Source organism: Callorhinus ursinus, unplaced genomic scaffold (genome assembly GCF_003265705.2).
Source record: "Callorhinus ursinus isolate GAN/ISIS: 27379988/994484 unplaced genomic scaffold, GSC_fseal_2.0 scaffold29, whole genome shotgun sequence".
Lineage (NCBI taxonomy): Eukaryota > Metazoa > Chordata > Mammalia > Carnivora > Otariidae > Callorhinus > Callorhinus ursinus.
This window is the reverse complement of record NW_027397091.1, coordinates 6,628,202-6,645,783: the sequence shown is the minus strand read 5'-3', so window position 1 is coordinate 6,645,783 and position 17,582 is coordinate 6,628,202. Positions and strand designations below refer to the sequence as shown.

Here is a 17,582-nt window from a genome sequence, read left to right as displayed (position 1 = left end):
GATTCATTAGTTCATCAAAGTTAATTTTCTTTAACTGTTTTTTTTTTAAATTTTTCTTTTTCCCTTTTTCAACCAACATCTTATCAATCCCTTTTTAAAAAAAATTTTATTTTTCATTTTGAGAGTCATATTTTATCCCTTCATAGTAGTTACCCTTATTTTTGGCATATATATATATATAAGTTGTTCTCTCTTTAAAATTTTGAGATACAGTTTCTTCTAACAGATCAAAATATACCCTAAATCACTAGTGTATGGCTTTGTTCTAGTCTCCTGCCTGATCACATTCTCTCCCCCCCTTTTTTTTAAATCATCTTTCTTTTTTCAAACTTATCAATTCCTTTTATAAAATCTTTTATAATTTTCATCTTTAGTCATCTTCCATCCCTTCATTGTTTCAAGCCTTATTTTGTACATATATGTCTTTCTTCCTTTAAAATTTTAGGAGGCACTTTCTTCTAACAGACCAAAATACACCCAAAATCTAGTGTGTGGCACTGATCTATGCACTAGCCTGATCATATTTGATCATATTCTGCATTTTCTGTATTGTTCTGTTTTTATCTTTTTTTTTTCTCTTTCTTTCTTGTCCCCTGGTTTCAGGTCTTTTCTGATTTGTATACAGTGTATTTGCTGGGGACGTGGTTAACCTGTTAGCATTTTGTTCTCTCATTCATCTCTTCTCCTCTGGACAAAATGACAAGACAAAAAAAATCACCTCAGCAAAAAGAACAAGAGGTAGTACTGTCAGCCAGGGACCTACTCAATACGGACATTAGTACGATGTCGGACCTAGAGTTCAGATCATGACTTTAAAGATACTAGCTGGGCTTGAAAAAAGCATGGAAGTTATTAGAGAAACCCTTTCTGGAGAAATAAAAGAACTAAAATCTAACCAAGTCAAAATCAAAAAGGCTATTCATGAGGTGCAATCAAAAATGGGGGCACTAACTGCTAGGATAAATGAGGCAGAAGAGAGAATCAGTGATATAAAAGACCAAATGATGGAAAATAAAGAGGCTGAGAAAAAGATAAACAACTACAGGATCATGAGGGCAGAATTCGAGAGAGAAGCGATACGATAAGACGAAACAACATTAGAATAATTGGGATCCCAGAAGAAGAAGAAAGAGAGAGAGGGGCAGAAGGTATATTGGAGCAAATAATAGCAGAGAATTTCCCTAATGTGAGGAAGGAAACAGGCATCAAAATCCAGGAGGCACAGAGAACCCCTCTCAAAATCAATAATAATAGGTCAACACCCCAACATCTAATAGTAAAACTTACGAGTCTCAGAGACAAAGAGAAAATCCTGAAAGCAGCTCGGGAGAAGAGATATGCAACCTACAATGGTAGAAATATTAGATTGGCAACAGACCTATCCACAGAGACCTGGCAGGCCAGAAAGGATTGGCAAGATATCTTCAGAGCACTAAACGAGAAAAATATGCAGCCAAGAATACTATATCCAGCTAGGCTGTCGTTGAAAATAGAAGGAGAGATAAAAAGCTTCCAGGACAAACAAAAACTAAAGGAATTTACAAACACGAAACCAGCCCTCCAAGAAATATTGAAAGGGGTCCTCTAAGCAAAGAGAGAGCCTAAAAGCAGCATAGACCAGAAAGGAACACAGACAATATACAGTAACAGTCACCTTACAGGCAATACAATGGCACTAAATTCATAACTTTCAATAGTTACCCTGAATGTAAATGGGCTCAATGCCCCCAATCAAAAGACACAGGCTATCAGACTGGATTAAAAAACAAGACCCATCAATATGCTGTCTGCAAGAGACCCATTTTAGACCCAAAGACACCCCAGATTGAAAGTGAGGGGGTGGAAAACCATTTACCATGCTAATGGACACCAAAAGAAAGCTGGGGTGGCAATCCTTGTATCAGCCAAATTAGATTTTAAAACAAAGACTGTAATAAGAGATGAAGAAGGACACTATATCCTACTTAAAGGGTCTATCCAACAAGAAGATCTAACAATTGTAAATATCTATGCCCCGAACATGGGAGCAGCCAATTATATAAGGCAATTAATAACAAAAGCAAAGAAACACATTGACAACAATACAATAAGAGTGGGGGACTTTAACACCCCCCCCCCGAAATGGACAGATCATCTAAGCAAAAGATCAACAAGGAAATAAAGACTTTAAATGACACACTGGACCAAATGGACTTCACAGACATATTCAGAACATTCCATCCCAAAGCAACGGAATACACATTCTTCTCTAGTGCCCATGGAACATTCTCCAGAATTGATCACATCCTAGGTCACAAATCAGGTCTCAATCGGTACCAAAAGATTGGGATCATTCCCTGCATATTTTCAGACCACAATGCTTTGAAACTAGAACTCAGTCGGAAAGAACTCAAATACATGGAGGCTAAAAAGCATCCTACTAAAGAATGAATGGGTCAACCAGGAAATTAAAGAAGAATTAAAAAAATTCATGGAAACCAATGAAAATGAAAACACAACTGTTCAAAATCTTTGGGATACAGCAAAGGCAGTCCTGAGAGGAAAGTATATAGCAATACAAGCCTTTCTCAAGAAACAAGAAAGGTCTCAAATATACAACCTAACCCTACACCTAAAGGAGCTGGAGAAAGAATAGCAGAGAAAGCCTAAACCCAGGAGGAGAAGAGAAATAATAAAGATCAGAGCAGAAATCAATGAACTAGAAATGAAAAGAACAGTAGAACAGATCAACAAAACTAGGAGCTGGTTCTTCGAAAGAATTAACAAGATTGATAAACCCCTGGCCAGACTTAACAAAAAGAAAAAAATGACCCAAGTCAACAAAATCATGAATGAAAGAGGAGAGATCACAACCAACACCAAAGAAAGACAAACAATTATAAGAACATATTATGAGCAACTCTATGCCAGCAAATTAGATAACCTGGAAGAAATGGGTGCATTCCTAGAGATGTATGAACTACCAAAATTGAACCAGGAAGAAAGAGAAAACCTGAACAGACCTATAACCACTAAGGAAATTGAAGCAGTCATCCAAAATCTCCCAACAAACAAAAGCCCAGGGCCAGATGGCTTCCCAGGGGAATTCTACCAGACATTTAAAGAAGAATTAATACCTATTCTCCTGAAACTGTTCCAAAATATAGAAATGGAAGGAAAACTTCCAAACTCATTTTATGAGGCCACCATTACCTTGATCCCCAAACCAGACACAGACCCCATCAAAAAGGAGAATTACAGACCAATATCCTTGATGAACATGGATGCAAGAATTCTCACCAAAATACTAGCCAATAGGATCCAACAGTACATTAAAAGGATTATTCACCATGAGCAAGTGGGATTTATCCCTGGGCTGCAAGGTTGGTTCAACATCTGCAAATCAATCAACGTGATACAATACATTAACAAAAGAAAGAACAAGAATCATAGGATCCTCTCAATAGATGCAGAAAAAGCATTTGACAAAGTACAGCATCCTTTCTTGATCAAAACTCTTCAGAGTATAGAGACAGAGGGTACATACCTCAATATCATAAAAGCCATCTATGAAAAACCTACAGCGAATATCATTCTCAATGGGGAAAAGCTGAGAGCTTTTCCCCTAAGGTCAGGAACACGGCAGAGATGTCCACTCTCACCACTGCTATTCAACATAGCATTAGAAGTCCTAGCCACAGCAATCAGACAACAAAAAGAAATCAAAGGCATCCAGATCGGCAAAGAGGAAGTCAAACTCTCACTCTTTGCAGATGATATGATACTGTATGTGGAAAACCCAAAAGACTCCATCCCAAACTGCTAGAACTCATACAGGAATTCAGTAAAGTACAGGACAGAAAATCAATGCACAGAAATCAGTGGCATTCCTATACACCAACAACAAGACAGAAGAAAGACAAATCAAGGAGTCGATCCCATTTATAATTGCACCCAAAACCATAAGATATCTAGGAATAAATTTAACCAAAGAGGCAAAGGATCTGTACTCAGAAAACTATAAAATACTCATGAAAGAAATTGAAGAAGACAAAAGAAATAGATCAATGGAACAGAATAGAGAGCCCAGAAATGGACCCTCAACTCTATGGTCAACTCATCTTTGACAAAGCAGGAAAGAATGTCCAATGGAAAAAAGACAGTCTCTTCAACAAATGGTGTTGGGAAAATTGGACAGCCACATGCAGAAGAACGAAACTGGACCATTTCCTTACACCACAGACAAAAAAGAGACTCCAAATGGTTGAAAGACCTAAACGTGAGACAGGAGTCCATCAACATCCTAAAGGAGAACACAGGTAGCAACCTCTTCCACCTCAGCCATAGCAACTTCTTCCCAGAAACATCGCCAAAGGCAAGGGAAGCAAGGGTAAAAATGAACTATTGGGATTTCATCAAGATAAAAAGCTTTTGCACAGCAAAAAAAACAGTCAACAAAACCAAAAGACAACCGACAGAATGGGAGAAAATATTTGCAAATGACCTATCAGATAAAGGGCTAGTATCCAAAATCTATAAAGAACTTACCAAACTCAACACCCAAAGAACAAATAATCCAATCAAGAAACGGGCAGAAGACATGAACAGACATTTTTCCAAAGAAGACATCCAAATGGCCAACAGACACATGAAAAAGTGCTCAACATCGCTCGGCATCAGGGAAATCCAAATCAAACCTCAAGGAGATACCACCTCACACCCGTCAGAATGGCTAAAATTAACAAGTCAGGAAACGACAGATGTTGGCAGGGATGTGGAGAAAGGCGAACCCTCCTACTCTGTTGGTGGGAATGCAAGCTGGTGCAGCCACTCTGGAAAACAGTATGGAGGTTCCTCAAACAGTTGAAAATAGAGCTACCATACAACCCAGCAATTGCACTACTGGGTATTTACCACAAAGATACAAATGTAGGGATCCGAAGGGGTACGTGCACCCCGATGTTTATAGCAGCAATGTCCACAAGAGCCAAACTGTGGAAAGAGCCAAGATGTCCATTGACAGATGAATGGATAAAGAAGATGTGGTATATAGACACAATGGAATATTATGCAGCCATCAAAAGGAATGAGATCTTGCCATTTGCAACAACGTGGATGGAACTGGAGGGTGTTATGCTGAGTGAAATAAGTCAATCAGAGAAAGACATGTATCATAGGACCTCACTGATATGAGGAATTCTTAATCTCAGGAAACAAACTGAGTGTTGCTGGAGTGGTGGGGGGTGGGAGGGAGGGGGTGGCTGGGTGATAGATATTGGGGAGGGTATGTGCTATGGTGAGCACTGTGAATTGTACAAGACTGATGAATCACGGATCTGTACTTCTGAAACAAATAATGCAATATATGTTAAAAAAAAAAAAAGATAGCAGGAGGGGAAGAATGAAGGAGAGTAAGTCGGAGGGGGAGACGAACCATGAGAGACAATGGACTCTGAAAAACAAATTGAGGGTTCTAGAGGGGAGGAGGGGTAGGGGGATGGGTTAGCCTGGTGATGGGTATTAAAGAGGGCACATTCTGCGTGGAGCACTGGGTGTTATGCACAAACAATGAATCACGGAACACTACATCAAAAATTAATGATGTAATGTATGGTGATTAACATAACAATAAAAAAATTAAAAAGAAAAAGTATAGCATAAGGGATATAGTCAATGGTATTGTAACAGCATCATATGGTGACAGATGCAACCACACTTGTGGTAAACACAGCACGGTGTACAAACTTGTCAAATCCCTACGTTGCACACCCGGAAGTAACTTAACATTGTATGTCAACTATACTAAAAACAAAAAAACAAAAAAACAAAAAAAACCTTGAGTTCTGGAGTTAGAATTTAATTCACATCCTGACTCTGCCATTTAAAAGCTAGGTCATTTAGTCAAGGTGTGTTCTTTTAAGTGTAAATTATCTCACCTGACAAATGGTTGGTAGATGGTTTGCAGAAATGGCCACAATTCTCTCTGTCTCTGTATCCACTCTCTCCATCCCCCCTACTTTGTGATGTGACTTTGAGGCTCCTCTTGTCAAGAAGTAGAGTCCTCAGCCCTTTAATCTGGATCAGCCTGATGGTTTGCTTTCGCCAGGAAAACGAGGCGGAAGTGATTAGGTACTGCTTCCCCTTGGTCTCTTGAAAGCCTACCAGATGAGTAACTAGCTCACCTGAAGATGAGAGGTCACATAAAGCAGCAAGAAGTGGCTCAGCAGAGGCCTTCCTAAATCAGCCAGCGCCCCCATCTGCCCACCACTGGCCAAACTGGCGACCTCCAAAATTGTGAATTAATAAATGGGCTGCTGTCTGAAGTCACTACATTTGCGGGTAGTTTGTTATTGAGAAAAATAGGACTCTTAACTGATACAAGTTAATATAATGGTAGGGCTCTTTTATATAATTGTTACAAGAATACCTGAGTGCTTAGTGAGTCTCAATATATATTAGCTAGTCTTACCATTTTAAAAGTATTTAAAAGAAAAAAATCAGTGTTAGGATAAACAAGTTCACATGGCGGTGAGGCACTAAGTGTCCTATGTTAAAAGACACACACATCCTTCCACTCTGCTCCACTGGTTTTCCCTTTTTCGTTTTGAAAGACAAGTGTGTTCGCAGAGTAGGCCTCAGTATGGATTTGGTAAATAAAATATTCAGGTAAATCCTTCATCTTAGAAGATAGTTCAGATGACACCATGGAAAATATTAGGGGGATATTACAGACTGAAAAATTACAGAAAGCATATAGACAGAAACTCTAATTATTTGAGATTATTTGGGAAACCCTTGGGGAGTTAAAATAGATGAAATGCATTTTTAATGAACAGTGATAATGTGGTGAGTTGTAAAAGGTGTGTGTTAGACATAAGCATATGAGGCCCGTTACCAGCATTAGTTAGTTACATGGCTCTAGGCAAGGGACTCACGGACTCACCTCTTTTCCATTTTATTCATTTCTAGAATGTGGACAGTGTTAGGCTTCAGGGATATTGTGAGGAGTTGAGAATGTACATAAAATGTGTAACACGAGGGTGCCTGGGTGGCTCAGTCAGTTAAGCATCTTTTTTTTTTTTTTAAGGTTTTTATTTATTTGACAGAGAGAGCACAAGCAGGGGGAGCGGCAGGCAGAGGGAGAGGGAGAGGGAGAAGCAGGCTTCCTGCTGAGCAGGGGGAGCCCGATGCGGGACTCGATCCCAGGACCCCAGAATCATGACCTGAGCCAAAGGCAGACGCTTAACCAACTGAGCCACCCAGGCGCCCTAGCATCTGACTCTTGATTTCGGCTCAGGTCATGATTTCAGGGTCATGGGATTGAGCCTACTTAAGATTCTCTTTCTCTCTACCTCTGCTATCCCCCCAAAATATGTAACACAAAACTGGCACTAAATAAATGTTAACCTTATTAATAGTCTTATGATAGAAACACTATAGAGCTACCCTATGAGCCAGAAATTGCACTACTAGGTATTTACCCAAAGAATGAAAACATAGTGATCCAAAGGCGCATCTGCACCCCAAAGTTTATAGCGGCAACATCCACAATAGCTGAATTATGGAAAGAGCTCAGATGTCCATTGAGAAATGAATGGATAAGACGATGTGGTCTATACATACAATGGATTATTACTCAGCAATCAAAAAAATGAAATCTTACATTTGCAATGATGTGGGTGGAACTAGAGGGTATTATGCTGAGCAAAAGAAGTCAATCAGAGAAAGACAATTATATGATTTCACTCATGTGGAATTTAAGAAACAGAGGATCACAGAGGAAGAGAGGGAAAAATAAGACAAAAACAGAGAGGGAGACAAATCCTGAGAGACTCTTAACTACAGGAAACAAACTGAGGGTTGCTGTATGGGAGGTCGGTGGGGGCAAGGAGTAACTGGGGGATGGGCATTAAGGAAGGCACTTGGACTAATGAGCACTGGGTGTTGTATGCAACTGATGAATCACTGAACTCTACCTCTGAAACTAATAATACACTAGATGCAAAGTAATTGAATAAAAAAAAACAACAGGAAAAAAACCCCACAAAAAAACACTATAGAATTCCAAATTCATAAATTATACTGCCAAAGCCATCTGAATAAAGTGGGTCCCTGTGCATTTAATGTGGAGGAAGGGATTCATTCGTAAGCTCATAATCACACAGTTGTAACGGGAACTTCTGCAGTGCATGAGGTTCTGAAAAAGCAGCTATGAAAGGCATTGCCCTACTCAGAAATACTCCTGAAAAGCTCTCTGAAAAGCAACAGGCAAGCACGGCACATTTTACTAGGGCAATTTTCTCGGTTGTTCGACCTAAGGAATCTTAAACACTTCCTCCAAAAATGGCACACTAAAGCTGTTCTGAGAGTCCACACAAATGCAGATAGTTGGATTTAGGGAGATTTAAAATCTCCTTTTAGGTATTGGTTCTACTGTCATGTGGGGCTCCAAGATGCTCGTTTGTTTTCTACAAAGAAAAGCAACATGGATTCTCTTAGCCATCCGGGATCTACTGGTTATTAAACAACACGCACGAAGAAATGGGATTGGCTGAATGAAGTGCAGTGGTGTCTGAGGTGCAGGGGAAGATCTACCAAGGCCAGCTCTAAATTATGTCACAGAAAAGTAATTTTCCACCTATTAAAGGACTGAATGTTTCTGTTCCCCCTCCAAATTCCTATGTTGAAGCCCTCATTCCCAGTGAGGTGGAATTTGGAGGTGGGGCTTTTGGGGGGTGACTAGGTCATGAGTAGGGTCCTCAGGGACGGGATCAGTCTTGTAGAAGAGGGGACATGAGAGAAATGATGGCTCTTTCCACCATGTGAGGACATAGCAAGGAGGCTCTTCGAAATCCAGGAAGGGGGCTCTCATGAGGCATGGAACCTGCTGCACCTTGACCTTCGGACATCCAGCCTCCAGACTCTAAGAAATAAATGTTTGTTGTGTAAGCCTCCTGGTCTATGCCAGTTGTTACAGTGGCCCAAGCTGATGAAGACACCATCTTTGTTTGCCACTTTTCTGATAAAGCAGATGGTCCTGTTTGTTGACCTGAGTCAGCTTGGAATCACAGGTTCAGACAAAGAAATCAACAGATAACTCTGCTCTGTAGTATGTAGGTCAAGTTCCGAAGAATCGAGGACCATTCCTTAGCAGCCGTACAGATAACAAGTGTATGGATACCATCCAAACTCGATGGGGATTTTCATAACATCCCATGGGCTACCCCTGCATTTGATGTAACAAGGCGAACTTGTCTACCTACCAAAGCATCTGATGTCCTTCACAGAATAATGCAGTAAGGGTATGGGTGCTAGACACAGGTGGTTTGGGTTCAAATTCTCGCTTTGCTGCTTTCCAGTGTGGAGACAATAGTTCAACCACTTAACCTCCCTAATCATCAATTTCTTCATTTCACATGCAAAATGGAGACTTTTAAATAGAGTTTGCTTTCTAGGGTGGAGAGTATTAAATGAGACAGATAAATGTGAAGTGCTGAGCATCTGGAGCATCTGGAAAATACTGAGCAGGTAAAAATTCTAGCCGCTATCATTGTTCTTTTTATTACTGGTCACAGTATATGTTTCCTGGTTGTGCCTCAAGGAAATACTTAATGAGGGTAAGGTCAAAAGTTGGAAGTTTCCATGGAGCCCACAGGCCTTGGAGATGCCTGCCTCAGTGACAGAGATCCAAGTTCAATGGAAGAAAGATCTGGGGTACCAAGTCCATCCCTATAATCAAAGTCAGGTAAGTTGCCTTTTCTCCCTCTTTTCTGTTGCCTTTCCATATTCTAGGTTGTTGCCAGCGACCAACAAAATTGAAAGCACTGCGTTAAGCAGCCCTGTCTCCAACAGTCCCACACTTCTAAAAATCTGTGGCAAGAGTCCCCTATGGGCAATAAAAAGGAATTCCATTAAATGGACTTATTCATGAAATTTAGGAGCAAAGAGTCTGTGTTGTTACCTCTAGATCCGCAAATCCACCAAGCTATCAGTTCAATAATACAGGGAATATTACTAGGCCAAGATTAGGCTGAGTTTCTCAAAGGAGCACAAATTGTTAAATCGGGGCTGTGAGCCCTGCACTTTAATATCTGGAGTGATTCAGAGATACATCACTCAAGTCTGGCTCTGCAGGGCATGCTTTAGTTTGAGGACTGAGTCAGAGTACAAAGAAGTGGAATGCAAGATTAGTTTAAAAGAACTCTGAAGTCCTTTAAGAAATTTTCTCTTGCTCCTGTTGCCCTAAACAGATGAACCCACACATTACCCTTCCAGCCCCAGGGAGTGTTGTGATCCATCTTGGGAAGAAAAGAGGTATTATGTTCTCCTCCTTTCCCTGTGAGGAGCGATGGGAAGCAGGATGATGCCTGAGTGTGGTGAAGTTTCCAACCCACACTAGGACTCCTGAGGCCAACCAGCTCTTATAATTTCTCATGATCACTGTCAAAAAAAAAAAAAAAAAAAACTCTCCTTATGGGCGAAAAGGAAAAACAACTCTATTTCAGAAGTAGGCCACTAAGCAGAGTTTACATAATGGGGAAAGTGAGAAGAGCCCTCTCTCCAGGAGTGGTGGGTGAGAAGTTCAGAGCTGGCTAGTACCTCCCTCCCTGCACTGTGTGTGGTAAAGGACTTGTAACCCAGGGGATGGAGGTGCCTCTATGAGCTGGTCTTCAAGAGTCTGGTTATGGCCTATTTATTTTTAGATAAAGTCCGATAATTAAACTATTTTTAAATGGGCGAGGCTTTGTTATCTTTTGAAAGAACTGTTAGAAATGCAGATTACAAATCAGTGACAGCCAAGCCCAAACGGGTTCTGTTTTTAAATGTCATTTTCCAATAAGTGAAAATGAAGGTACTACTGTCCAGTTGGCTGGTGTCAGTTTCTAAGCCACGTTTTTGCCTGTGAAGAATCCACTGGTTCATTACACAGAATAACAGCTTTTCATCAGAGAGCTAAAAGTAGAAAAACAAACAAGTAAACAAAATCACACACACATATCTATGTAAGTACACTCAGCACACCATACCTTTGCATGTTTCTTCTTTAAAGAATTTAGTTCCTTCTGTTGTTTCTTTAAATGCTTCAGGTAAGCCTGTGGAAGAAACAAAGAGGGTCCCAAATCAGTGTTTTGTAGCCACGATTAATACATCTGGTGAGAAATAAAAATATATTGGTGTCACCAATATGTGTCATTTAAGAGTGCTTGCAAAATGATTGAGCCATTTTACCTTCATCTGCTTTAAATCTTCTATCCTCACTTGAGGGATAAGTTCGATACCTTAAAAAATATTAAATCACTGTATTAAAAATTAGAATAGCGGATAATACAAAATTCACCATTTTGAAATCTCATCTAAAGACTTTGAAGCAGCTTTACGTGTAATGTTGTATCTATACGCATCTTAATTTCTTATTACAAAGCAATTAACTAGACACTTATTTGGCAAGCTTATTGTCTTAGGTCAGGTTCCTTACAAGCAGAACCTGAGGTGGAGTTATGTGTGCACATGACTTACTGAGGAAAGGCTCTCAGGAGAAATCTGTAGGGAGTGAGAGAAACAGAATAGGGCAGAGGAAGAAGGCAGGGTGCATTTCTAGCCGAAATCCACCCGGACCCTGCAGGGAGTTTTCTATCATAAATGGCCATCCAAAACTTGCTCCACCTAGAGTTAAGGAGACTGGGCTTTTGTAACCGCAGAATAGTCAGCCGATGGCTTCAGAGGTTGTACAAAACCTTCCAGGCATTTCCAGGCAAGGGAACTCCCACAGTCTGAGGGGCAATCCTCTGAGAACGTGGCAGTTGTGATTTGCAATCAGCCAAAGGGGGGTGCCAACCCCACAAAGGAGATCTGATCAGGCACCACAGTATCTGTTAACGTTACTTTTATCTTTGTATTTCAGGGCACAGCATACCAGTCAACCACCTCCCTCTTCATTGTCATCAAAGAACAAAACGTTTTTTTTTTCTCAGCTGCTTTCACCAAATGTAATTTTTAAGCAATAGGCTATGGAGCACAGCCATGCCTTCAACATACAGGAAATCCTGGAATCAAACCGTTGTATAACAGGATGCTGTCAGGAGGACCAGGAGTCACATACTCAATTATCCTGCTACTGGAGTGATGCTAGGCCAGGTGTCGTCATGGCAACCAGAGTTGTAGGAGAATCCCCAAACATTTTCTGTTTGACTGCAGATTTTCATCTTAGACAAACAGGATGAATGTGTGCTCTGTGCTATAACTGACTTCCATTAGACTCCCAAAAGTTAGGTGTTGAGATATTCAGGAAAGACAAGCCTAGAGTCCCAGGCTCTTGTTTTTCAGTTCTGTTCATTTTAAGAGGATGTGCACAGCCAGTGTGAGGGTGGGGAGGTGGTAAAGGGAGTCAGGGCTAAGAGAAATCAGCCTTGTGATCTATACCATTTATGATAGGGGTGTCCAGAGAACCTGGGGCTGTTCTCTCATCTCTCAAGTATGATGTCACAAGCCAACTCCCTGCTTTACGCAAGAATGAGGGGCACTGTGGGGCAGAGATGTGAATCTTCATCTATAAAATGAAAAGAGGACTATGGTGCATGCGAGATCCCCCAGAGAGCTAGTAGGTATTAAGACTTAATCTAGTCCAATGAGACTTCTCTTTTGGTCTTGGTTAAAGTACATCTTGATTAACAGGAACCTATGAACACATGAACTTGGTTTTACATTTTTTGAGACAGAAATAACTTATAAAAATTTTAGTTCCTATAAATGATGTAGCTAGGGAACACCTACGCTCTGCAGAACAGGAATTGGTATGTGCTCAGTTTCCTCTGTGGGCCTACAGAAGTGTGTCTAACAGAACTTTTGGCGACTGTGGTAATGTTCTATGTGGGAGCTGTCCAACGGAGAGCCACTAGCTATGCATGGCTCTGGGCAACTGAGCTGTGAATAGTACAACTCAAGAGTTCAAGAGTTAATTTTAACATTCAAATTTACATAGCCACATGTGGCTAGTGGCTACTCCACTGGCCAGTGCAGTTCTACAAGCTCCCCTGGTTAAGGGAAGGGTTAAGCACGGCACTTTGGGCTCCAAAGATTGTAGCTAATTGAAGTTTCACTACGTAAAAGTTTTTGTTCTTATCAACAACGCTCAAAAAGAACTTGTTTGCTCTCAAGCCATCATTCGGAGGAGTTTCATTTTCTTAATTCCTTATTCTTAAAATTAAAAAGAAAATTAAGCAGCATTGGTGCAGATACTGGTGTTGGGTTGCATGTCCGAGAGAAACCATTTAGAACTTTCTCACCTCCACAGATGTGGGCAGCAAATGCTGCTCAGCTCTACACATTCACCTTGCTTTCTCTACATCAGCCCACTCTACTGACTTCCAATGGCCAGCACCTGCATTTCCTTACCTGAGGACTCTCCCTCCAAAACGTGCTTTACCACCCTTCTGTCCATCTAGAATCACTGGGGAGAATTTATGCTTCCTCCGGGGGCTCTCAACAAAAGACTGACTATAGTTGAAGTATAAGTTCCTCTGCCTCAGATGTGTCCCCAACACCAGCACTCAGGGTGTTCCCAGGAGCACTGAGCTCCAGGTGCCTCACTGGAACTAGGAAACACTCTGATTACTGGCTCCTTTTCTTATGTCCCTTCCCCAAGCCCCTGCCTGTGGCCACTGTACCCCCCCTCCCAAATAAACTACTTGCATTTGAAACCTTGTCTCAGGGTCTGCTTTGGGATGACCCAAATTAAGACAGTTCTCTAGAAAGAAGTTTGCCTTCTCAAATGACACCTCTTCCCACAAAGGCCACTGGAGTAATTTCCTGACTCCCTTGACCCCTGACTCCCCTGTTCATAGACAGGAGTGGGAAGAACACCTACAAACTTCCTTCTTGCACTTCTCTGCTATTCTCCTAAAAGCTACCATGCAAAAGAATAGGCCCCTCACTTAGACCAGGTTCTGCTGAGCCTGGTTACCTCCACAAGTGTCCTTCTAAATTGTACATTCATCTGCTCCATGAACTTTAGCATCTGGCTCATGGTTTTCCCATGGAGGCATTCCCAAGCATCCAACAGGGTGATTCAGTATCCATGAGAAGAATCCATTTCATTCCTTCCTATTCAAGTCAGACCCATGTTTCAAGGCCCAGCTCAACTGGGAACTCATCCAGAAGTCTTCTCTGGGACACCTGCTGGAAGGGATGCCCTCTCCCCTCCTGTTTCTTAGGGCTCAGCCCTCATTGACCACTACCAGCTGGGCTGTTGTGTGGGAGTCTGTCCTACATTACCCTTCTAGCCACATGAGGTCCCTGAAGATGTAAAGTCATTTCTCATAGAACTTGGTACTGTCACTTAGAGTAGGTTTCCAATTTTACTGAATAAAAGGCCAAAAGGAAACAGTGTGTAGACCCTCTCTCTTAGGGTGTCTGTTAAGGAGACTGGACTGGAAGCGACAGCCTCTTGGCTCCCCGCAGTGCAACCTTATTTGGAACCAAGGGTGAGACCGTTCTAAACACAAACATGTTCCCTTCTTGAACTAGGATCACTTCTGTCTTCTGTAAGCTGGTCACACTGCCATTTTTCAGGCCACTTAACTCACTGTAATTACTAATGTCTTTATGTACCAGTGGGCGTGACACTTTAAACAAGAACTTTACACAAAAACTCTCCCATTTTCCACTGTCTATCTCTGAATGGCTAAAGCGACTAATGACCAGTGCTGGAATGGAATGCCCGAAGCCTGTATCATGAGCTTGCTCATGTCTCCAGGGAGGAACAGAAAAACAGCTGCAGGCAAACTACAATTTGGGCTACTTTTGTGCAGTCTCACTTACTAATTTGTTTCACAAACCTCCATGCACACTTAGTATCCTGCTAAATTACTATGCTGTCTTGGTTTGGAAAAGCCTGTCATTTCTTACCTTCAGCTGCAGCACTGTGTGTATGTAAGTTACAAACAACATGATTTGCTAACATCGAGGGCACTGCATTCACATATAAATGGGAAATATACCCACTGAGTAGAAAACCATTAGAAAAAAGAAATTCTTATCGAAGTAAGAAGAGTGAGTCTGGTAAATGATTCATGATTGAGGAGGATACTCAAAATGTTCAATTCCCAGTGTGTGATGGGCACCATCCAATTAGAATGAATGCCTGGCCAGTAAGCACGGAAGTCAATTTTAAATGAGCAAGCTGGTTGCGGCCCCACATACCAGCTGAATGTTAGCACATGGGATACATCATTCTTTGTTGTGACACCTCTCCTCTTAGGATACCTTGTTTCATTTACAGGAAACCATACAGAATCGGCCTTCAAATGACCATCTGACAATTTTATAAATAATCATGGATGCTAAATATCTACTCATGGCGGCAATCTGTCAAGCAGGGAATCTAGAAAATATGAACAATGATGACTCTGTTGGTTCATGAGCCCACTTCCTGTCCAGATGAGTGCCCGTGGGGGTATCCAGGAGAGTGTGGGGATGACTTAGTGAAGTTCACTGCGTGGAAGTTCTTTTCATTAGGGAGCTTGAATTTAAACATTTTCTAAAACTATGGATATTGTACCCAGGGCCCTAAGTTGCAGGGGATCTAGCAGATGAGACAAATATTGACTCCCTGTTAAACACTCCGGGAAATTAAGCAGTTTGTCCAATCTACAAGAAAACATGCTGCTCTTGAGTTTTACGGGGCAATGAAAATTGGCAAAATTAGCAATTCTAAATACCCTCAGAAAAGACTCTTTGAAAAGAATCTAAAATTGCCAGAACAGATAAGGAACCCAAACCCCTCCCCTTTACCTTTCTTGGTTTCCACACCAGACCCCAGGGCCGCCGTGGTGGTTGGTCTGAGCTCAGAGCTGCTCTGTGGGGTCACGTTTGCTTTGGCAGTGTTGGCTTTTCCTTTCTTGTCATTCTTAGAAGTATCACTGGGCACATCTGCTATGTCACTCTGGAGCAGAAATGTTTATATTACCCTAATGAATGCCATCTCGCATTCAACTGTCTGGCACTTTCTCTATTTTACTGAATCCAGTTTGAACCACTCAGCATCTCCCCTACAACTCTCTTAACGGATCACTGCCTGGCAGGAGAAAGATTACATGGTTTTCTCAGGCTTGAGGCAAAGGATGAAGCCGAGGAGAAATGATGCCACTCTTCCACAAACAGGGTATGGTAAAGAGAGCTTTAAAAACAAAGGAACAAACAAGGCAAGTGTGCACAGAAATGGAGGAGGGCTGGATGCAAGACTGGTAAGCAACAAAGACACATAAAATGTCAATTTCACTAATTCACTGACTTGGGTTAGCTGGTATTCTCGTGTATCATGAAAGCATCCTATATGTGAAACATTCCTAAAAGCATTATGGATTTCCATTTCATTTATTAAATGTGTTTTCCATTTTATTTATTAAATATGCTACACTTTTACAGATCCTTGAAACTATTTTGTTGAATTGATAAATTCAATTTCAAAAACGCTCAAGTTTGCTATATGAACTTATTACTCTGTCTTGCTCTTAAAATCACTGACCACCAAACTTCTCCAACTTGGCTGTCCTTAGTCAACCATTGCTACTTACAGTTTCAATGCCCATAGCTCTCATTTGGTCTGCTCTCTTTTCCGTAATGGAAAGAAATTTCTTTGGATCTGACAAAGCATCCACAATATCTGAAAAAAAAAAAAAAAAAAAAAAAAAACCCCAAAAAGTCAGGCGGCTGTTGATTCTCTGTTTTACCGTACACACCCAGGAAAATTCAGCTAGTGAATAATTCATAATCCTAGACCCCTGTTATGTCTTCTGTGAAGTTCCTTCTCCTAGGATATGAGACAAAGTTAGGAAAGCACAGCCAGTTACAGAAAACAAGAAATAAGTAAGGGCAAGGATCAAAGGCCAGATGACTTTCTCCTATTTTCTCTTTGTTTTTTGCCCAAATAAAGATGACAGGGTGGCAGGGTGAGCCAAGTGAATTGCCTTGGGTTCTTGACCATTTCCTAATGTGACATTGAGCAGGTTGATTCATGTCCCCAGCTGAGTTTCTTCATCTGAAAATTAGGGCTGATACCACCCACTCTGAAGGGATAGGATGAGTATTCAATGAGATGATAAATGTAAATAGTACTTGGAACACAGTAGACACCACCGGTATCTCAGTCTTATTTTTAGATAAGGCGGCCAATACATATTTAAAGCCAATTTTGGTTCCATGGTAGTTAAAATGAAGTATTTCTCCAGCATCCTCTCAGCTACACCTTGCACTTAAAAACGGTAAAATTTTCATGTTTTATATAATGTCATTTGAAAAGTTCCAAGTACTTTCCAGGAGAATCTCATGTAATTTTGCATTATTTACCAATTCTACAGAAGTAATATTTATTCTCATTACCTTAAAACAGTACATAATTTACAATTTTCAAAAACTCTATGTATATCAATTTTCTCCAGTAAAATCACCCTCCTGATTACAGTCTTTAGATAATTATTCTCAGTTGAATCTTTTTCCTATTATAGTAGAAAATAATACACGTACATGATAAACATTCAAACATATAAGATGTAAAAATCTCCTCTCCTGCCAGTCCGACCCCTCATATACACTGTTATCCATTTCTT

The 17,582-nt window shown here is 40.8% G+C and overlaps 1 protein-coding gene across 15 annotated transcripts in view; it reads right to left on the bottom strand.

The window, feature by feature from the left end:
- Positions 1-17,582, bottom strand: part of PLCB4 (phospholipase C beta 4) — a 414,054-nt gene that overhangs the window by 24,185 nt on the left and 372,287 nt on the right. For all 15 annotated transcript variants that reach the window (XR_012374116.1, XM_073878371.1, XM_073878370.1 and 12 more), the window contains 4 exons: positions 16,551-16,639; positions 15,769-15,919; positions 11,209-11,258; positions 11,007-11,072 (listed from right to left, as the gene is read on the bottom strand). Coding sequence is in view for 14 of the 15 variants with exons in the window: in XM_073878371.1 (XP_073734472.1) it covers positions 11,007-11,072; positions 11,209-11,258; positions 15,769-15,919; positions 16,551-16,639 (356 nt within the window). In the remaining variant the exon portion in view is untranslated. The remainder of the gene's footprint in view (positions 1-11,006; positions 11,073-11,208; positions 11,259-15,768; positions 15,920-16,550; positions 16,640-17,582) is intronic.